At 38.7% G+C, this 23,007-nt stretch overlaps 1 protein-coding gene across 1 annotated transcript in view; it reads right to left on the bottom strand.

The window, feature by feature from the left end:
* The window catches only part of GOLIM4 (golgi integral membrane protein 4), a 59,879-nt gene that overhangs the window by 16,267 nt on the left and 20,605 nt on the right, over positions 1-23,007 (bottom strand). Inside the window, exons 2-9 of the mRNA XM_015822164.1 lie at positions 22,284-22,358; positions 21,243-21,292; positions 19,358-19,411; positions 17,178-17,328; positions 16,833-16,915; positions 13,605-13,688; positions 9,707-9,874; positions 1,756-2,112 (exon numbers count right to left, since the gene is read on the bottom strand). Of these exons, the coding sequence (XP_015677650.1) occupies positions 1,756-2,112; positions 9,707-9,874; positions 13,605-13,688; positions 16,833-16,915; positions 17,178-17,328; positions 19,358-19,411; positions 21,243-21,292; positions 22,284-22,358 (1,022 nt within the window). The remainder of the gene's footprint in view (positions 1-1,755; positions 2,113-9,706; positions 9,875-13,604; positions 13,689-16,832; positions 16,916-17,177; positions 17,329-19,357; positions 19,412-21,242; positions 21,293-22,283; positions 22,359-23,007) is intronic.

Raw genomic sequence — 23,007 nt, forward strand, 5'->3', positions numbered from 1 at the left:
CAGCAGGGGGTTGGACTAGATGACCTTCAAGGTCCCTTCCAACTTTACTATTATTATTATTATTAAGTTCACTTTGGCATCCCAGAAGGCATAGAAAAACGTATGCACGAGACTTTACACAAGGGGTTGTCAACTTGTAGCCTCATTTTCAAAGCCCTCTGTAATTCCAGCTTTTGGTAAGAAAAATGTATTACTGCGACACGCTTAGGAAAAGAGACGGGGAAAGAGGCCTAATTAGTGCCATATTAAATCCCAGAAAATCTACATGGCCTCGCTCACATTTGGCTACGGCTCCACTACTAATTACTTAAACTTCACCCCTTCCTCATTCCCAGGGCCAGGTTTACATTTATTATACTCACCCACAACTAATTTTTCTCAAGACAAGGTACTCTCATGATATATAAAAAAGCTCTCATTCCTCAAGAGCCAGAGAAAACAATATTAGGCTGAACGAGACAACAGTTTGAAGTAGGTGCAGGACAGACTTTGAATGGAAAGTCTGAATACATGCTTTGGCAGCAGAAATCAAGGATGACTAGAGAGATATGACAATTTTAAATGTTTGTGAGCTAGATTAAATGTTCAACTTTCTATCATTTTATTCTTCCTTAGAATGAATAGTAAGGAACAATATAGACAACATCAAATTTTGGCATTGGGACAATAGTTTCAGAAGCCTGAAAACATCAGGAGGGCTTGGAACACTGTATAAGCTTCAATTTGAAAAATCAGTTGAAACAAACGAAAAAGTATATTTTGGTGCCCCAAGATATGACCTAGAAAGTAGAAGAATTTCTTGACAAGTTCTATTTATAGTTCTATACAAAATGTGACCTGCATAAACTATACCTCTGGGAATCTGGCTGCTGGCTGCATATCATATTTAAATGAAAGGATTTGCCAAAATATTAAGTTACACCAAGGTGGAGGAAAGAGCATTCTGGATTCCTAAAGATAAATCTGCAAGTAAAAAATCTGCTTTTTAGACTAACAAGATTCTGTTAATGTATTCTTACAATAAAATAGAATTAATTGAAGTGGGCATGCTTTTTTTCTGGATTATATTGCAGGGCAGACATTAGTCTTGCCAGTCTGAAAGTACATTTTTTCCACATCGCCTTTTCAACCAAGAATCTAGGAAGAGTCCTTTCTGAGATATTTGCCACACTCACATTCTTGCTGTGGGCTAAGCTGCCTCTTATCTGAATGTTCCCTGGCTACAGCTCTTCCCCTGTCTCCCAAGGTCATTCCCTCATACCATTACATTGGCCTTTTTGTTAGAAATGCAATGAAGTCCAAGTTAGTGTACAATCCAACAGCTTTTTCTTCCCCATTAAGTACAAATTAATCCAACCACTGCCAATGGCAGGAGGCACCCAGAGGTTGCTGCCAAGCAATGATAACCTAAAATTATCAATAAGTGTATCTTAATAATCAAAGGTGGCCAATTGATTTACTTCCTGCAAATGGTTCTCAGAAAGACTTAACCAGCCTTGGCCAATCTCAGAATCGCTAAGCAGAATCAGACTTAGTTAGCACTCAGATGGGAAATCACAAGAAGTCCTAAGGTTGTAGTCTAGACTGGAAAGTTTTTTTAAAAAAAAGATGGCAAATCACTTTCCATTATTGCCACAGAAAGAACAATGAAGATGTCCATGAACAATATGAAGATGTCCACCAAGAGTCAAACTTTATTTGAGGAAGACTGCTTTTTTAAACATGCAAATATTCTTATGGGAAAAGGGGGCCCACCTGTGAATGGTTGTGTTCTCCAACCGTGTTGTTTTCCTCGTCAGTCTGTTCTTTCTCCTTCCATTCATGCTCTTCTGGGATTTGATCGAGATCATCTGTTAAGTGTTCTGGTTGCCCAGCTTGCTCCATTTCTTCTTCTTCTAATTCTTTTTTCTGCTCTTCTTCATCTTGCTCTACATGTTGTTCCTCATCTTCTCCTGCTTCTTGCTTTTCCTGAATATTTAATTCCCGTGGCCCGTGACCTTCCATCACTTTTCTGTCAGGATGAAAAAGTTCTTCGGTCTGTTCTCTTCCTTCCCTAGGGCTTACTTTAATAGCCTCTTCTCCCCCTTGTGATTGCTCACCATTTTGCATAATCTACAATAATATAAATCATTAAATCTGAGAGGTTAGTTTCAAACAATATGCTTCTGGACTATACATTGAACTTCAAGGGATTTAGTTCCTGTCAAGTTTTCAATGGTCTGATGTGGCAGTTATAATATTGGGCTAGAATTGGGGAGAGCCCTCAACCATGGAAGCTCACTTAGATGACTTCAGGTCAGATATTATCGCTTTGTCCAATCTACTTTGCAAGATTGTTGTTTTTTCTTTTTGTAGTTTGCTATTACGGGGAAAAAAATGGAGGAATAAGTTCTTGTGTATGGTACCTAGATTTCCTGGAGGAATATTAATCTCATCAGCACATAAATCACGATAGATACACTGAGAAAGTCAAAATATACATCATAAAAAAATGTCTACAGTGATGCAGAGAAGGGAAAACTAGAACAGCTTTTGAAAGTAGTTTTGGAAGTTTTGCCTGGTGAAAAAAACAAAATTCAAAATGTTACTTTTTACTGCTAAAAGACGAGATAGTTTAGAATTAGGTCATCTATGAACTGCTTACATCCCTAGGAGACTGCGTACGTTTTGTGATAGTTCACTGATAATTTTAAGCTGCGAATGGCAAAAGACAGAGCTTGGTTGTTTTTCAGTTTATGTCCCTAAAACAAATGTTCTGTTTTTTATTTTTGTTTCCAAAGGCCATGAAAACATAAGCATTTCCATTCATTTTTGCTGTGAGTTTTGTTGAACTTAAAAACTCAGTCTAGGGTCTTGAAATGGATCTTTGAACATGGTTCCAGAGATCCTCCAAACAGTTGCTACTGAATTAGGTTTAATGACTAAAAGAAATAAATAAAAACGCATTAGTTATAATTAATATTATAATAACCATATGGGAATTAATTATAAGAACTGTATTTTAATTATTTCAATTTTAATTCCACTTTTATTTGTCTTAAGCCTACCCACATTTCTATGCTATCTATTTGTGGCTCTTCCTCCTTTTAAGGAAGAGGTATTCACCCCAAAAGGCTGAGATAATTGCTGTCCTAAAAAAAAACCCTTGTTTATCTTGTTTAGAAGAAATCCAGATTGTTGGCTAAACTGTTGATGTATTTCACACTATTTTTATTATTTTTTTTAAAAAAATGTAACTAGGGCAAAGGATCATTTTTAAACATTTTACTGCAATTTTTGCCTATAATGTCTTGCTGTAAGGAATTTAGGCATTTTTAAAGAAAGTACTTGTGTGCCTCGATACACATCTTACATAATTCAAAAGCTATCCCTCAGTCAACTCACATTCTCCAAGATGAATAGCCTAAGGATCAAGAATGGAAAAAGGAAGGTAAATACAATATACAGGAGACAACCCGTAAGGTCCAGGGAATTATGTTGCCATGTTTTATTAATGGAAATAGCTTTATGCCGAGACAAAGTGAGCACTGAAATAATTATTGGACTTATTACACACAAATTAAGTGGAATCTTTACAGAACCCAATTTTAGCTTTAACCTGTATTACTCTCTAAAACTATTTGGCTAGAAATTGCTGTATCATAATGCTAGACTTTAATCCATCACAACGTGAATAGATATTTAAGAATAAATTTACATGTACATATTTCATCAAAGATAGAAACAGATGTTTCCCATCTCTTATTATGACTCGGGAATTAAGGTCATATTAAGCAGAGTCTGGTTGCAATTTCAGCACTGAATTCCTTCCCATAGTTGGGAATCAGACTGCTAAGACATTAAGAGCTGGGACATCAACAGGTAGACATTCATGTGTGAAATTAGCCCTAAAAAAACTCAATTTGCCTATGCAAATCGGTATTTTTGCTTCACAGCTAATGTCCCATATCAGTAATATTCTTGAAACCCATTTTCCTCAATCCCACAATTACTTCCTAGAGCTATATTTTACTGATCTGAAATACCCATCCCTGCCGTTTATTCTTTTTTGATTTCATTATTTTTTTCATCCCAATCTTAATGAAGAAAAAAAGCAGACTTACAGATTTTCATTAGAAAACAAAACTGAAGCTGTTTGTACCCAAACAAGACCATATCTGGAATTTAGACTGCTTTACCTTGCTTAAACTAATAATGTGACATTTGAAAAGAGCAAAGATCTCTATCAATGTTTTATTAAACACAAGCATTCAGAGAGGGACCATATCTGATTATGCATGGTTGTCCATATGCTATGGGAAAAAAAAGACACAAAGGTCTCTTTTCAGATTACTTCCAGCCTGGGCAACCTAAGCTAAATCAATGCTGTGATTCATACTTTTATATTACAGACCACTAGATTGCTTGTTCTTGTGCCAAGGGCTGCATTTTCTTGATGCAAGCAACCAGTCTTCCAATTAAAACATCTCCCCCAAACTGATACAAATGGAATAGGGAGGGGAAAAAACATGAATAGGGTAGCAAAAGCTGGGTCACAACCTGTTCCCTTGTTATAGTTAAATAGGACAAGATGGTGATAGTTGCTGAAAATTAATGGCACTTTTTTATCATTTTATGCTGGAAAACACTGAAAAGCTGTCTTAAATCAGCAACAAAGGTCGGAAACAGTCCAACTAGAAAATCCCAGCCTCATTCATGTGCAAGATGCTTTGCGTCATTGCATACTTTGACCTTGAAAGTGGGAGAGAAAGCGAAAGGAAAAATAAGCAAAGAGATACCACCTCTTTTGGCCACCTTAGCTGTTCATGGGTCAACTGGAAGGAGCTTCATTCTCCTTCTCAGGTGCAAAAGAAAATTAAAAAGTAAAACCTAGGGATGGGGAAATCCCCTCCCCCCCAAAAAAAATGTTGATGAAGAATCCTCTGCATCTGAAAAAATGTATATCTCAAGAGCAGAAGAAAACAGAGACATCAAGAGAAGGATGGCTGATACAACTTCCACCATTGCTGGTGACCAAAGACAGGATGCTTTTAGGAAGTCAGGATTAGTAATTTTTTGAAACAGATAACAAATATGTTTACACTCTAGTGGGTAGGTAGGCAATAAAGTGCCTACCACTGCTAAAGAATGCCTGGACACTTCCCTTCCCAGATGCCTTTTGGATGGATGGATGGATGGATGGATGGATGGATGGATGGATGGATGGATGGGTGGATGGATGGATGGATGGATGAATGAATGGACGGGAAGCAGGCAGGCAGGTAAAGTGAAGCACCAGTCATTTATTTATGTACATATTAATTGAATGTGTATACCACCCAACTCTCAACAATTCTGTAAGGTTCACTAAGTAAAATTCAGGAAAAATAACAATAAAGCAATACAAAAATAAAGACAAAGGAACAAAATACGATATCATATTTATTTATAGAATGGCTTTGAGCTCCACAAAGGTCCCAAAAGGACACCAGAGAAAAAAGTAAACCAAGCAGCTTCACTTTCCTCATCAACTTGCTTTACACTGAAGAAATGATAAAAATTTCCTTATTAAGACGAAGAAACCATGTGGGTCTCCTCTGTATCACTCTGAAGCCTCAAAATGACAGACCCAATATTTGGCAGTGACTTGTTCAGCTGCAACTTGTACAAAAGTCACTGACTAGAAACACCAGAGCATCCTGCCCAAGTGCTCAGAATGCATAGAAACTGATTTATAGATAGTGTTACCTACAAACCCAAGCAAACTTCAAGGGATAACTTTGAAATACTGTTGACGTGAAGTACCCTGTGAAGGATTTACACGACTCTAGTGGAAAGCTTTCTGATAAATTGGTATATTGTGACTCACCATATCCAATATAGTAGCCAATTGTGGGCGTATCTGCCAATTACATTAAAGATGTCAAATGGGACTCCGTGCATGTTTACGCTTACTGTGTGAGGTAGGATATTCTGTTTTCCATCATCCATCCATCCAATTTTCTGCCTATGTTCTGCCTTGCATTAATATTTCTGCCTAGTATCAATTAATAATAGTAACACTTAATAATAGTTAAGTATTCTGCTGCAGTGCTGTAGAAAGTCAGCTAGTGGAGTTCCTTTTCCTGGCCACTTAAGAAAGATTGCCTCTCTAGCCTTGATGAAAACTGCATTTGTTAGCTTTCTAGCTGAGCGTTGCATTGGCTGGATGCACCTGTCAGAAGTTACAAGGAAAGGGAAAGGTAAGTGGACCTGGTTGTGGTGGGACGGAGAGAAGGCCAGTGGGGAGGGAAGGAAGAAACCAGAAGTGGTGATGAGGAGGCAGGAGGCCTGAATGTTTCTGGCAGATTTCCACATCCCAGAACTACCAAGGCCTCCCCCACCCAGTGAGGCACGGGAAGGGCTGGATTGTGATCATTGAGTGAGACAGCCATGTGGATGTCTTGCTTAATGGCCATGACAATTTACAACCAAAATTCCAGGCTCAATTGTGGTCATAAGTCAAGGACCACCTGTATTTCAACTAGGCTCCACCTTACTTCACTCAGGGAGAAGTCCTGCCCATTATTTATTTAAGATCACAACCCCAAATATCAGAAAAGCTTTTACATTGGCTCATTGTAATACGGTCTCATTTTTTCTTTGGGAGGGTAGTTTTTTTGCAATATTTCTTTCTTTTCAATGCCATCTTTACTTATGTGGTGAGAAGTAAATCCAGGCAGGCTGGAGGATAACTACCTAGTAGCTGATCAGGAATTAGACATTTCAGATGAGATATCCAGATTCTGTCACCTGATGGAAGGCAAACAACTGCTTCAAGTAAAGTGAATTACAAAATGGCAAGCACATGGGATGTTGCACTTAATGATCTGAGGTAATTCACTGCAGCCAAAACTGATGTTGTTAAGTGTGATGTTTCATTTAACAACCGTGCAGCTTAGCAGTGGAGTTGCTAGTTCCAACTGTGGTTGATAAGTGTGGACTACTTTTGTGTGTATTGGTATACTATGCTGCTTTGTTCTTGAAATATCTATTACCTTTTAAATTATCCTGGGCTATGACTTAACACATCCCATGCTGACTTACCATTCTGATGTCAAATATATACTGTAGAATTTATTCAGAAGACCCCCTGATTAGTCCAACAAAGGTACAAATTGATCATTTTGAATGTCCTTACTTGGAAACCATCATCATCCTCTATTTGGAGTAGTGAAAATTCTTGATCTCCAAGAGGCCAAAGAGTAACGGCCAGAGTCATCTATAACTTCATGTGGACCTGCTCTGTAAATATCCTTGCTAAACTTTCTGACAAGTTTAGATAACTAAGTCTGAACATTTTTTGTGATAGCAATAGTGGAGAATATGTGTAGCTTAGGGTTGAAATGTTGGAATCTTGCTATTCACAAAGCCAGCTTTTTTCTTGCAAACATTTCATTAATTGTGACATTTGCAAAAGGAAAATCAAGCTCAGTAAACATGAAAATCCCCAAAGAAACCTTTTAATGAATATTTATGTTTTATGTCATTTTAAATGAAGACTGGCCATTTCTGACAGCTTTCTGCTAGATTCTTTTATACTTTAGACACACGTAACAAAATGAGTCCTACATCATAGAGTTGGCAATGCAAACAGCCCTTCCCAGATGACACAAATGCTTTTCCATAACTGAAAATCTGAACATCTAGAAATCACATTTCACCACTGTCCTTTCACCCTATGTTGATTTAACAATTCCACTGTACACTGGTACCTCAGTACTTATCGTTAATTGGTTCTGGGAGGCACAATGAGTACCAAACAATTTTTTTCTCATATGGAATAATATAGTGAGTCACAAGGCAGCCGACACTGACAAGTTCTACTTTGTCAGATGAGTACCGGGACAAAATTGTTGCATAAAAATGCATTGAGTACCAAATTTGATGAGTTTCAAGGCAGTTGAGGTACCACCAAGGTACCACTGTGGTTAAATTCTGCAATTCTTATTGCTGTATTTATAAAGTTGAATTTGTCCTAGCAACCAAGGTAGAATAAAAACTGGTGTCTTCTACATGTTCTGTACTACAACTGCCACCATCATTTTATCTGGATCTGATACCCTTAATGGACTTTTTGCGGATCCAAGGACTGAAAAGATTATGTTTAATGGATTTGTCTATAAGAGATGAGATATGGTATGAAGAGAACTTTGGTTGTAAACTAAGTGGGTTCAGAGTGTAAATTAAGTGGGTGCAGAGTTACAAAAATGGTTTATACTTGTGATGAAGGTTGGAAGTCACTTTATATATCTTTTCTCTCTCTCTACTCTATTCTTACTTTTCTATTTTTTCTTCTCCTTTGCACCTTTCATTCTTTTTTTCTATTCTTCTAAACGTCTTTTAGTTTGTATTAGATTTTACTATTGTAATTAAAACCCTTAATAAAAATTATCTATGCATTAAGATGTGAAAATGTACAATGCTTAACTGAAGTCATTTGCATAAAAATGGAATCAGGTCAAATTACTCAAAATGACCATTGTAAAACTGGCAAATGGGTCTTGCAATTCACTTCAGGGTAGATGCCAAAATTCTGGCCAGACAACGTTTACTGAAGATAGTCCTAATTGTCTTTTTCTGTTGTCAATAATTGTACTCAGTGGCCAATTGGCAGTTTCTGGTATCCTTCATCCTATTGTCTATTTTCAAGCAGTTTGTGGCTTGCCTACATCTGAAAATGGAGAACTTCGGCAGCAGAAAATGAAGAAATACACCAGAACCTGTAACTGAAAGTACTTTTCTTAATTCATATGGCTTTTTTCTCCCTCAGATGTGGGTGAGTTTCACTTTTAGGCAATTTTTCACCTGCCCCAAGAGGGAGCTCTGGGAGCAAGAACATACTCTAGTACAGTGATGGCGAACCTTTTAGAGACCGGGTGCCCAAAAACTGGCCCCGCCCCCGCTCCACTCCCTGCCCTGCCCCCACTCTGCCCCCCATCCCCTACCCCGCTTGCCCACAGGACCATTCACCACCTCCAGGGCCTGCCGCAGATCGCTCAGGCAGCCCAGCAACGCTATGGAGGCCACACCCTCTCCCCGCGCCCTGCAGCATCAATTGTATGATGGGGCGTGAGGGCAGAATCTTGTCTACGCTGCCTGGCTGCCATGTCCTTGGCTGCGCTGCTCCGTGTGGGCCACGCTCAGGGGCGACTCTCCTTCAGGGGGGCTGCTGAAGAGGAGGGGTCGCAGGGGAAGCAAGGCTGGGGCAACGGCACAGGGGGCTCCGAGTGCCGCCTCTGGCATCCGTGCCATAGGTTCGCCACCACTGCTATAGTATTAACCTTGGATGTAAATCAGATACTTGTTATGGCCAAAAACTTGAAATAATTGTGGAATAAAGTAAGTGTCCTTTATCATAGTTGGAGGCTGATAATGCCATAATGGTCACAATTCATTGTCTGAGGACTAAAGTTTCAATTTTTATATCCTGGCTGAGTGAAAAAAAATTATCTTAGGAAAATTGCTATTCAAGGTTTTTTAACTGTGTTTTAATGTGATATCTAGATTAAATCATTTGTCCTGCTCAGCTTCTCTTCTCCTGCCCTTTGCAATGATAACAGCGACCTTTTTAATAGGATTGTTACATGGACTACTGCAATAATGTTCAGAGCACTGTATCAATGCTAATAACCATGATGATGATTAAATAAGATTGCTTTGCCTTAATACAGTCAGTTCATATTACCTCTTTTTGCTCTTTAGCGGCATCTGTGCCCTGTGTTTTGGAATCACTCAGAGGAGAAGGCACAGGTGTCACAGGCAAACCATGTGGCGACTCAAATTTTTCAGGTTTCTGGAAACTGGGCATCTTTTTTAAGGTGTCCTTCAACTGCCTGTATTCTTCCACCTGAGACTAGAAATCAAATGTAACCATTAGATTTCACTGATAGAGAAGCTGGTCTCAGTAATAAATGCAGGGAAGCAAGAGGCTCCGAGCTGATGCAGGTATTTTAACTAAACATGCACATTTGATCAAAAATGTCCATGTGCTAAAGCTACATCTTTCTATGCGGCAGAGTGCATCAATTTAATATATTACAGCAGACATGCAAAGTCGAACAGAAAATCCCCATAGCCCAGAAAGGGGATTAGTTTTTCATGCCACACAGAAGAAGAAACTGTCAGTAGTGAATTATTACATCTTCCTTCAATCTTTGAAAAGGAAAAAAAACCCACCCACAAACAGAAAGCATCATGGAATGAAATGGAAAGAAGAGAGGGAGGGAGGGAGGGAGGGAGGGAGGGAGGAAGGAAGGAAGGAAGGAAGGAAGGAAGGAAGGAAGGAAGGAAGGAAGGAAGGAAAACTATCTTGTTCAGTTGCCCATAGGATAGGTCTTCCTTTTTTAAACAATGGATCAGACTCCAGGACTTCTCCTTGGGAACTCTTGGAGAAATCTGGAGAGTAAGAGACTGGAGAACATTACCTTACTAAATCCAGCCTGCTTCTGCCTATAGTATTTAAAAAGAATGACTCTTGATAAAATACAGGGGTGGGGGGAGATGACAGAATAGTTCCCTGAAACAAACTACTGATCATTCTCCAACATAATTACTAGGTCACAAGAGCAAGGCCTGGTGATGGAGCCACACCAATAGATACCATCTAGTTCAAAACTACCTATAAATCCATGTGATGAAGGCTGCATGTGGAGTTAACTTTAATAGCCTCACAGAAAAGAAGACATGAGTCAACTCAAGGTTGACTCAGCCTTCCATCCTTCTAAGGTCAGTAAAATGAGGACCCAGATTGTTGGGGGCAACATGCTGACTCTGTAAACCACTTAGAGAGGGCTATAAAGCACCGTGAAGTGGTATATAAGTCTAAGTGCTATTGCTATACAATATTTTAAGGATGAAGGTCTACAATTACCATCTATCTATCAAACATTTAATCTGGGCTTACTTTTCACTATAAAACACCCAATAAAATTATCACTGCCAGAGAGCATGGGAAAAATTATAAAACTACATAAATAAAAATAAAATTATTTTCACCAAGTAGATGGAAACTATGAGCAATAGTTTAAAGATTGTTTTTTTTTAAAAAAACAAACAAACAAGTTCATCATTACCTTGATCGAAAGAAAACAACCCAGATCCCTGATATCCACCCTAAATGTTTCCATTTGGTGAATTTGTCACAGGCATCCTATGGACAATGCAGATTCATATCAGCAATTGCAGAAAAAAGAAATCTCAAAGGGAAGACAATGCTTTGTCAACCACTGTGGGAGATAATGCCAAGAATAATACAGATAATATAATGTCCATGGGACACAAGGTGAAAAAAGGAAATCCTGATTGCTATTGGGCAAATGGTGGCATAGGAAAAGCCTGATATACTGTGAGGTGTTCTCTGTCAATCAATGCTTCAATTATTTAACGTTGGCTGGTAAACTGTTTCCAATAAAGCTTAGTCTTTTACTATAGCTGGATTGACAGAATGACAGAGTTGGAAGTGACCTTGGAGGTCTTCTAGTCCAATCCACTGCTCAAGCAGGAAACTCTATACCATTTCAGACAAATAGTTGTCCAATCTGTTCTTAAAAAACTCCAGTGTTGGAACAACCACAACTTCTGAAGGCAACGTGTTCCACTGAATAATTGTTCTAACTGTCAGGAAATTTCTCCTTAGTTCTAGGTTGGTTCTCTCCTTGATTAGTTTCCATCCATTGCTTCTTTTTCCTGCCTTTAGGTGCTTTGGAGATTAGGTTGACCTCTTCCTTGTGGTAGCCTCTCAAATATTGGAACACTGCTATCATATCATCTTTAGTTCTTCTTTTCATTAAACTAGACATACCCAATTCCTGCAATTGTTCTTCATATGGTTTAGCCTCCAGTCCCCTAATCATCTTTGTTGCTCTTCTCTGCACTCTTTCTAGAGTCTCAACATCTTTTTTATATTGTCACAACCAAAACCTGATGTTGAGGAAGCAACTGCAATAGAGTTCCTAAACCAGAGAGCTATAATGCTTCTCCATATACCCCACCAGCATGTTTCCCTATCCTCATCCACTTCCTGATATGAAAAGCTCTCATCTGCAATCAGCAGCCGATAGGAAATTAAACCTTAAGAGCTTTTGAAAAGGCTCTGCTGATGTCAGTGATGACAGGTTTTATCTTAATGCCAAATAGAAGACATTTAATCCAAATGTAGGAAAAGTATCATGACCAGCCTTTGCTGATAAAGCAGAAGCAATGGAATTGGCATCAAAAGTACTGGGACCTGCCACGTCTGTTCTCCCTCAAGGGAAAAAAAAGATGTTATACATAAAGAAGAGATGATGTGGACAGGCAAAGGAAAACAGATAAGGATATTTTTTCTGTTGCTATCTGTTTATCATTTTCCCCCTTTTTGAAATTTAAATCATATGCCCATACAAAACAAACTACAATATATTTATCAACACAGCTTCACTATGGTTACAAAATGTAGAGGAAGATATGATGGGAGATGCAGAGAGCCGCCATGATAGGAAGCAGGAGAGGAAAGTTGTCTCCCATGCTACCTTCCAGCTCTCCAGCCTCACACAAGGACTTATTAAGGCCCCCTCAGCTTTAGTTTTGCTAATATTTTATAATTAGGATAGCAGATTAGGTATGCTGCTCCTTTTAATTTTTACTTCCCTGCAACAACGCTTATTTGTGAAATCTACTGGCTGCCCATCTTACCTCACAGTAACAACATAATTACTCTGAGGTAAGAAATATTCATTATATCCAGGTGTAAATTACCTAGCTGAAGCTCTGGCAGAAATGAGGCAGACTCTAACTCTCAAAGTAGAATGAATAAGGCAGGGGTCTTCAAACTTGGCCCTTTTATGACTTGTGGACTTCAACTCCCAGAATTCCTCAGCCAGGCATGCTGGCTGAGGAATTCTGGGAGTTGAAGTCCACAGGTCATAAAAGGGCCAAGTTTGAAGACCCCTGGAATAAGGAATGACTTTGAAGGACAGAGGAAGAATCACTGCCAAAGTAACAATCGGATACAGGAAGGGCTCAAATCTATTCCAAGAAACTAATTTGAGGAAACATCTCAACCCCTCCCTGATTCACATGAAAATAAAATGAGAAGAGGGGGAAAATATATTCAGTCTTGCAAAATGATTTCTACCATCTCTACAGTCTCAGACTATGGTCTCAGACTATACAACCACAGCGATTCACTTAACGACTGTGGCAAAAAAGGTTGTAAAATGGGGCAAAACTCACTTAGTAATAGAAATGTTAGGCTCAATTGTGGTTGTAAGTTGAGGACTACCTGCATATTACTATAGCTGTTCTAATAAAAACAGTTTTGGATGTCAGTGGGATTGATTTCTTAGCTACAAAGGAGAAAGCCCATTGAAGGATCAGATGTCAGGAGACAAAATCAAGTGTGCTGGTTTACAATTCTGGTATAGCAGAAATCCTTCTAGGTATGCAGATCTTGCCCCAAGAGGGCAGCTGGTTATTAATCAGAGGACCCAGGCTTGCATGCATAAAAGTTACAATCAGCAGGGGAAAAAAGAAGCCAAAAATATTAGAAGATTTAGAGAAAAGAAAAACACCACTGCTAACGCAATGCCGATCTGGTGGCTGACCTGCGCAGCTTTTAGTGCGCTCTTGTGTTCTTCCAGTGTCATTACAAGCTGGTTTTGTTGGGAGATTAAATTCTTATGCTGAAACTACACAAAAGAAAATACCACATCAAATGTGAACCCATGTGTTTCTTCAAAGCCCAAAATATATTCTTAAGGGGACTGTCAACCACTGATTTCTCACTTGCTTTTTAACCTTGCTTTTATTAAATATATAGTAAAACATCAGTTTAACACATACATTAAAAGGAGTGGATCTTTCTTGTTTCTCACCATTAAATCAAAGAATATGTTAACTCCAGCACCAGCATTATGCAATGACATGGGTTATACCATTTGTGACAAATGATGTAATGATAACAGGGTTTTCATTCATGCCATTTAAATTCACTAATATGAGGTTACACTGTATATGCATTTTATCAAACTTTAATAAATGAGGGGTGGGTTTATGCAGTCATAGCTAGAGAACATAGATTGAGAACAGACATAAACCACGACTGACAAACTTTAGTGCACAAGTTTATTGCTTGAATCTAGTCAACTGTGGGCTATTTAATACACCATCATTTTTAAAAAATGACTTAGACTGAAAAAAATGCTAATATTAGCTTTTTATTCTTTATTAGCCTTATATATCAGAAGCAAAATAGCCTCTAAAGTTAAATAGGTTGTTTTTCCTAATTAAAATGAATTCCAGAGAGGAAAGTTTAATTTTATATTGTCCACACATATACACACATATACACACATATTCTATTCTATTCTATTCTATTCTATTCTATTCTATTCTATTCTATTCTATTCTATTCTAGGATACCAGCTAGTTTGTTCTCAAGACCAGTGGTTTTGTGCACATATTTCTATAGAAAAGTATTATTCCTCATTTCCCCTCAATAAAAATTATTTGCTCATACATTTCAGGAGAAAAAAAGTTCTAAACAAATAAGGAAGTTTCTTCCACCATCTAATTGATTGGACAATTACACATTTCTATGAACTTCATCTGCTAAAAAAACCTATTAGTGGTAATTATTGTATTGATTTCAACACACCACAAGCAACATTTATATGTTTTATTTATCCATTCATTTATAAATTGAACACAGACAAATGTTCACTGTAGATACGGCCTTTTTACTCTAGCCTTAAACTGATTCTGCAGCTCACAATTCTTAAGAGACTGGAGGGGAATAAAGCAAATCTGGAATTACAAGCTAAGATCATTAATCTGTGAACTATGTATAGTCCCAACAAGCATGGCTTATGGAGGATTGCAGACTTGGAGTGTTAATGGAGTAAATGGAAAGAGGATGAATGAATAACTGAAAAGAATGAAAGAAAGAAAAATAGGTACGTTGTATGCCTGAGAAACTAAGAGGAAAGGGAAGGCTGTAATAGATCAGAACGAAGGTAGTTTGATCTTGTGCAGTACATGCATGAACGTGAAGGTGTAAGTTCAATTAGGAATAAAAGAGCTAAATTGAATGCCAAAATGTATGAACTAGTATTATTCGGACTGTTTTAAGGGTGTATGAAAATTTATAGGCAAGTGCTGCATGTTACGCTCCAGTGAACTGTGATAATGAAAAAACCAGGAATGAATTCTGAGAAAAACTGTGCAACATTCTGAGTGAATGCTGGGGGGGGGGGGGAGTTATACAGATGATGGGAATGCAAGGTTGGGGATGAATCAAAACCAGTAGAAAAAAAGACCCAAGATTGAATAAGAATGGTGATTGTTTGGCATGATCAACTTAGGAGAAGATTCTCACACTCCCTCTCTGACTGGTGTCTCCACACACCCTCCCTGACCTGTGTGGCACCTCTAGCACACTCTCCCCAACACATCAGGGCCTCTCACGCACCCTCTCACACCTTTGTGTATCCACCCCAGCCCTACTGTCCCCAGCCTATGCAGTGCCCCTTTCAACCCCCTAGCAGCCTCAGGCCTCAGCCTTCCGAACCACATCATGCCTCTCATGCACATCCTCACACAATCTGTGCACCCTCCCCAACCCACATGGCACTTCTTGCACTTCCCTTTGTATCTTTCTGTATCCTCCCTGACTTCCACTGAGCCTTCTCACCCCCTCCCACCTTTATGCACCCTCCTAGACCTTCCCTCACACCCTCATGCACCTCCCCATGCCACACCTCATGTGGATCTTCACTCCCTTCAGCTACCTTTCAGTAGCCATTTACCTGCCTGTAGATTTGGGGACATGCGACTTCATCCCAGCTTCCCCAGTGACTTTGCTTGTGGGAAGCCAGCAGGAAATTGCCTCGCCTAATAACCATGGGATTCAATTAACAATGGCAACCAGGACTGCAGGAACTGCTGCTGCTAAGAGATGTAGCCAGGCTTTATTACTGCATCACTTAGCAAAGGAAATTCTGCTCCCAATTGCTGTTATAAGTTTAGGACTATTTGTATGAAATTTTTTGAGATCGTTCAGTCATAAGAGAAAATTAATGTGGCTGGAGCAGAAAACATATAGGAAGAAAGAATGAATGGATTGAGAAGAAGCCCAAGAAATTGAAGCTGATGAAATACAGTATGAAATACCATATGGATATAGTAGAAGCAAAGAGGATTTGCAAGGATAGAAGTACCTGGAGTGAACAGTATTAGTATAAAGTAGATTTAACTAGATCTCCTCTTCTTTTATTTTCTCACCCCTTTAACGTCTTTAGCTTATTACTGCAGTTCTTACTTATTACACTGCCAACTTCAAAAAGGGAACAATGTGATGGGTATGGATGTACCAAACCATAATTTAGCATTATGGAAGTCAGAATTTAATTCACATTCCTACTATCTATATATGGAAGCCAAGAATGTGACTTAAAAGATACTGTGATTTCTTAACATGTAAAAACCAGGGCTTATATTGGCTTATTTAGTAATTTACTGAGTTTTTAAAATTACAATGCAACGGCTTATATGCAAGAAACATGTTTACTTTTCCTTTTGATTATTCAGAGGGCAGGGAATAGAGTGGTGATGTGTTAAATTGTGCACTGGTGATCTGTGTGAACAATTCCAAAATGCTACTATTGTGTACTTAAAAAATGACTACTATATTTCCCTTTAGTCACAAAGATTAAACATTTTTCCCACTGTGTTATATACACCATTGCAACATTTTTATTCATTCCTTTTTGCAAAGAAAGATATATTTCTCTCTTTCTCACCACTCATGATTTTTTAGGAGACCAAGATCTTACCTTCACATCTTGCAGCTGAGTATGAATATCCTGGTGGGATCTCCTCAATTGTCTGTTTTCTTCTTGCAGATTGTACATGGATTCTGTTTAAAATTCAGTGTAAAAAAAAGTGTTTGAACAGACCTATCTTTGTAGGACGAATTCTAATTGATTTATGTTTTCAAATATTAACTAACTCAATGCTAACTTGAGTAGACCAGTCTTGCCCAAACATATCCCCCCACCCCCACTGTATCAAACTGCAAAAACCCATAATTCCTACCTACATAGCCAAATGAGATCTCACTCTACAGGATGGCCTACTTTGTCCAATTCCAAAATTACTTAAAGAGCATCCTCCTATACCTTTTAACTTGGACAGCTCCTGCTCCTTTTCTTGCTGTAACTGCACGTATTTCTCCTTGTGGTCATCAACTGCTCGGTTGAAATCATCTCCCTGTCTCCTGTGCTCGTCTTCCAGATCTGAGTGCTGTTTCTTTAGTTCTTCATGCTGGCTCTGCAGAGCACAAAACCAAAACAAAAAAACCAGCACAAGGATTTCTTGATCTGTGCAGCTGCCAAATCTTGTTTTGATTTTCAATGCAGCATCACTCCAAGGGTGAGACAATGATAATTGGGGGGGGGCTGTGCAATGTTGATGGAGATGCTCCCAGTATTCCATTTTTCTGGTCTATTTCTTTATTTTGATTTCCCCCCCCCCTTTTTTTTTTTTTTTTTTCTTAAATTTATACCCCGCCCTTCTCCCGGAGGACTCAGGGCGGCTTACAGCCAGCTTAAAACAATGATACAAAACAATACAAAATTTAAAAATGATTAAAAATAAATATTCAAATTTGGCCGCTTCTACTAAAAATTTGATTAAAACCAATTTAAAATCCACTAAAATTCCCTAGGCCAGACCTGCTTGTTGAAAAAGCCATGTCTTTAGGGCGCGGCGGAAGGAGGGGAGATCCGGGATCACCCGGATCTCTGNACTCTGTGGGAGCGTACCGGCCGATGGGAGGCAACCTGCGGCAGAAGGCGGTCTCGGAGATATCCAGGTCCGATGCCATGGAGCGCTTTAAAGATGATAACCAACACCTTGAAGCGCACCCGGAAGGCCACCGGCAACCAGTGCAGCTCGCGCAGCAGCGGTGTTACATGGGAGCGACGAGTCCCTCCCAACACCGCCCTTCCATTCAATCATGTCTAAGTCTCAGAAAGTACAAGGGCAAGTCTCTGCAGTTTTCAGAAATGGTTTGCCATTGCCTTCTTTTCCTTGGGCTGAGAGAAAGTGACTGGCCCAAGATCATGCAGCCGGTTTTGTGCCTAGGGTGGAACTAGAACTCACGGTCTCTCAATTTCTAGCTTGAACCCTTTATCACTGCACCAAACCAGCTGTCTTTATTTTGATACTTTCTACATTTTTTAGAATATACCCTCCTCCCACTAAAAAAAAAAATGGTCTGAAAAAATGTTTTAACCCATCTTAAGGCATGATTTAGCCCTACCCTACCATGCATACTCTTCCTTTCTCTCTTCTGTGCTTTCTCCTGCAATGTGTATATCAATAACAATAAAATATCATAAATGTACAGGAACAGGAAGAAAAGGGAAGACACAACCTGTCAGATTAAGATTAAATGACGGTTTAGCACAGTGTTTCTCAACCTTGACAATTTTAAGGCATGTGGACTTCAACTCCCAGAATTCCACAGCCAGCATTGCTGGCTGTGGAATTCTGGGAGTTGAAGTCCACATGCCTTAAAATAGTCAAGGTTGAGAAACACTGGTTTAGCATAACTTGAATTTCAGATCAGCAAATCATTCAGAATATTTTTCAGCCTTAAAATCCTCTCTTGAAACTGTACTATATCAGAAGGTCCCTGGGGTTCAAGCTCCAAACCATGAACCTTTACACGCAATTGCTTTCTGTACTTATGCATCAAACATATGAAATGTGTGTGAGGGTTTCGTGTGTGAAAATGTCTTTAATTCTCTTCAAAGTACAAAGACGATGATTGGATGGAAAACGTTTTGCAATCAGGAAGCCAACCTTCTCATAAAATCTAGAAGTCAAAAAAGATTTTTTAACTGGAGTTTTGGACAAATGCTTAATAGCACCAGAAACCTAATTTCATCTTCAGCGACCCATCTTTTGTTTAAAGACAGAGGTGGGCCTATTTAACGTAGCTGAAAAGGGGAGAAGAAGGTAGGTTCAATGGTGGAATTATATTTGAGAGATAACAGACCTCCAGTTTTCAAATTAAATCTTACATTTAATGGCATGGAATATTCTAATATTAAGCAGACAAAGATGCTCCAAATCTAGCATGGGCACCCTTGTTGAACCCATATGGTAGCCACATGGTTTCAGGAAAAGTTTTTAGGTCCAGGAGGAGTGCCCACACTGATTGTAAAACACCTTTGCCAAATTTATTAAGGCTGTTTTTACAGCTTCTATATAACATTTCCTTTGTTTGCCAGGAAACTGCAAGGGCTATAAATTGCCTACCATTGGGAAAAAAGACAACTCAAGAATCTACCTTCAGCATCTGGTGTTGTACGTGCAGTGCACTGTATCTGCTATTGGAATCTTGCTGCAAAGCAAACAAGCAAACAAACAAACAAAAAGAAACACATAGTTAGATAACTGTTTTTGGCATAGCTATGGCACTTCTATGGAAATTGCAAACTTCTTCTTGAATTTGCCCATAGAGATGCAGAGAAAACAGATTTTAAGATGCATACTTTTCTTGGCTCAGTGCTGTGTTGAAGTGTTGAATTCAATTGCTAGAGGTCCCAATTTGTGGGAGGTTCAGGGTTGTAGAAATTTAGCATTTCCACACTGAAACAAATCTGGATTTCCACACTGAAACAAATCTGGATTTTCACACTGAAACAAATCTGGATTTCCACACTGAAACAAATCTGGATTTCAGACTGACTGAAGATGAGAATGTTGAAATCCAGTCATCTCAAAAACATCACAGCAGTGAAGGCTATTTTAAGGCTTGCTTGTATGCTTCTCTGCCATATTTCCCTGTTCCCTTATATGAAAGGCATAAATTAACCAGAGATCGTACTCACAACTGACTAACCTGCCTCCTCAAGGTGACAAGAATGTGAGTCACATTGGTGGAATGGGACAAGTACTAAACAAAATCCCGTTTAGAATTGTTACAAAAGGACTAGCAATTTCCTTGCATTTGCTACTGTTGCCATCTCTTTGAGCACTCTATTGACATAATTACTTTCAATTCTATTCCTAATTATCCCCAACGAGGAATTTTTTATATTATTTAATTGTCCATTACCAGATCATTTTCTTGGTAAGTCACCAGCATCTCAGATCTCATCATGGCACACAATTAGAAACTCCCTCATCGCAGGATTTATCCTTACTTTGAAAATCGTTTTAGCAATAGCAATAGCACTTAGATTTATACACTGCCCCATAATGCTTTACAGAATCTCGGGGGGGGGGGGTTTACAGAGTCAGCATATTGCCCCCAACAATCTGGGTCCTCACTTTACTGACCTTGGAAGGATGGAAGGTTTGAGCCAGTGAGAATCGAACTGCTGGCAGTGGGCAGAGTTATTCTGCAATTCTGTATTCTAACCACTGTGTCACCAGGGCTCCTAAATTTTCCATTTTAATAACATTTTTTTCTATTTCAGAGGATACTTTTGAAAGTAATGTAGTATCACCTTGAACAACATTGTTCCTCCAGTTCAGGGATTCTTAGTGAGACATCAATGTCTCTGAGGAAACCTCATTTGTCATCTGCCAAGCTCCAAACCCCACCGGACTTTGTACTTTTTTTTTTTAATGTAAAGCTGTCATATTATACAAAGTACAAGCTTCCAGCATAATCCTTATTTCTAAAAATACATCTGGGCTCCCAATGGGCCCTATATACTTTTTCAGAAAATAAAATGTTGGACAGCTGAAGATCAATATTTCCATTCAGAAATGTCTTCCCCTGTCCCCCCCCACAACAGTAAACAGTTAAATGGAATTAACTTTATGAGAGAAGGGACTATGGATCTGTTAGGAAGAATTCTGGGAAAGGAGTGTTATGTATTTGATTCCATTATCCATGAGGCTTTTTATGAACAGGTAAAATGACTCCTTCCTAGCAGCTATTTTGCAAAACCACCAAAAACATTTTCAGAATTCCAAATTACAGTCAATTTGGTGACAGACTCTAGAACATTTATGATATTTAAAAGCATCAACCCCAGTATTACAGTCCTGGAGCATACCATTGCTTAAAATGCCTCTTTTTCAGGAAGTGACTGTATATTTAAGTTATTCAGATTTCAGGCAATTAGATTTTATTCATTATTTTTGTAATTTTAAAGAGTAGAGGCTTTGATAAAATCCTTATGTGCAGAAAAACTTATCAATTACTTCTGCTGACTTACCCTTCCTTTATTTAATGTTTCTTGTGCTTCTAATTTATAAACAAGAAAGTCTAAAATACAAAAATAAAAAGAGAAAAATGAGTGATCTTCAGGAACATATACATAAATAAAACCCCGGAACCAGCTATTCTCTCTGGAAGTAACTCCAGCTCAAACTTCCTTTCACTGTCAAGATTTCACACATTAATTCAGCCATATACAATTTCTCTGCATTCAATTACCGTACCCTTCAGCGGTACCTGTGAACTGATAAATATGTAAACTGACTCTGCCTGTGGCTCAGTGGCCCCCCCCCAGCCCAAATTATGGCACTTGGTGCCAGTTAAAATAAAAAGAACTTCAGTCATGATTAAAATAGATAACAACTAGATTTAAATGCAACTCATGCAAATTCATGAGAATAGAAGTGAGTGCATCAGATATCCAGGTACATATAATATGATGTTGAAATCGCAATATGTAGTTCATTCACAAAAATATGTATCTAGTTATCCTTGTGTGTAAATAAACTATTTACAGTTTAGCTTTACTGAGAGATAAAATTCCTTAGTCTCTGGAAAAGGGCATAAATGATTAACTCAACCCTATGCCAGACCTATAGTTCAGTCTGCACCCGATTTTTCAATATGTACCCCAGTCTTCAAACACCAGAATGTTCACTCTTAATTGGATTGTTACCATGCTTATTGTCATTTTTGGCAGAAAAGAATCACAAGAAATTCAGCCAGACTGAGTGGTTGGCTCCATCCTGTTGAATGAAATATGTCTCTGTTTGCAGAGAAGCTGTTGCAAATAAAATGAGTTTTATCCACTAGATGGTGGTAAGAAACCATAAAACAATCAGCTCTTATCTGCACTATGGAAATTATTACCCAACCACCACCAGCAAGAGCATTCAAAAGCCTATCATTTTTTTTTTAAAAAAAGCAGTTTCAATCCAGGACATATCGCCCTAAATTGCTTATTGGAGTTGTTACACTACAAAACAGCATTTCTCTGCTGATAAAATCTTTTAAAATTCAACTGAAATGTAAATATTACCTTCTTTTGCTTTCTTATGTTCTAGCCTTTCTTTCTGTAAAGATTTTTCTAGTCTTGATCGATGTTCATACACAACTGAAAGAGAGAGAAAAATTGCAGGGAAATAAGTAATTTGTCAACTAAAAAAGGTGCATATATTTTAGGGATGGTAATAATGAAGATCCCCAGCAAGGAGCAAGCACTTGGCCAACGTTATCAGGGCTCAGAAGGTAACTTAGATGGGCCAACCACACTATATCCCTGTGGTTGTTGGCAATTGAACTTGACTCAAAGGCATTTTTACTTTTAAGAGCAATGAATATAAACTGTGAAGAGAAAAGTACTTAACATTTTGAAAATGGGTGTGTGAGGGAACACAGAAGTATCAGTAAAGATGCACGCACCAAGCAAAATATTCTACACATTCAAGTTGATACTTGAACAGGCGATGGTGGATTGTATCCACAGAGTTAAATTGCTGCAGCTTGACATTCAAATTTACAGAGATGGATGTGTTTTAATAAATTTTTAGGGGGATCCAGGGTGGGGGGGGGAGGGGGGAGGCCCTCCTTAGGTCAGGACCAGCCATGTCTGGGGGTTGCGGTGTTGAAAGGGTGGGGGGGAGGGTGGGGGGTTGAAGGAGGAGGGAGGAATTAGTACGGTCAGTGGGAGGGGCAGATATGGCGGGAGCAGAGGACCATATCAAGTTAGGGGAGCACGCACACGCTACTTACAAGCTTGTGGG

The sequence above is a fragment of the Protobothrops mucrosquamatus genome, unplaced genomic scaffold, assembly GCF_001527695.2.
Source record: "Protobothrops mucrosquamatus isolate PMUCROS unplaced genomic scaffold, P.Mucros_1.0 scaffold1482, whole genome shotgun sequence".
Lineage (NCBI taxonomy): Eukaryota > Metazoa > Chordata > Lepidosauria > Squamata > Viperidae > Protobothrops > Protobothrops mucrosquamatus.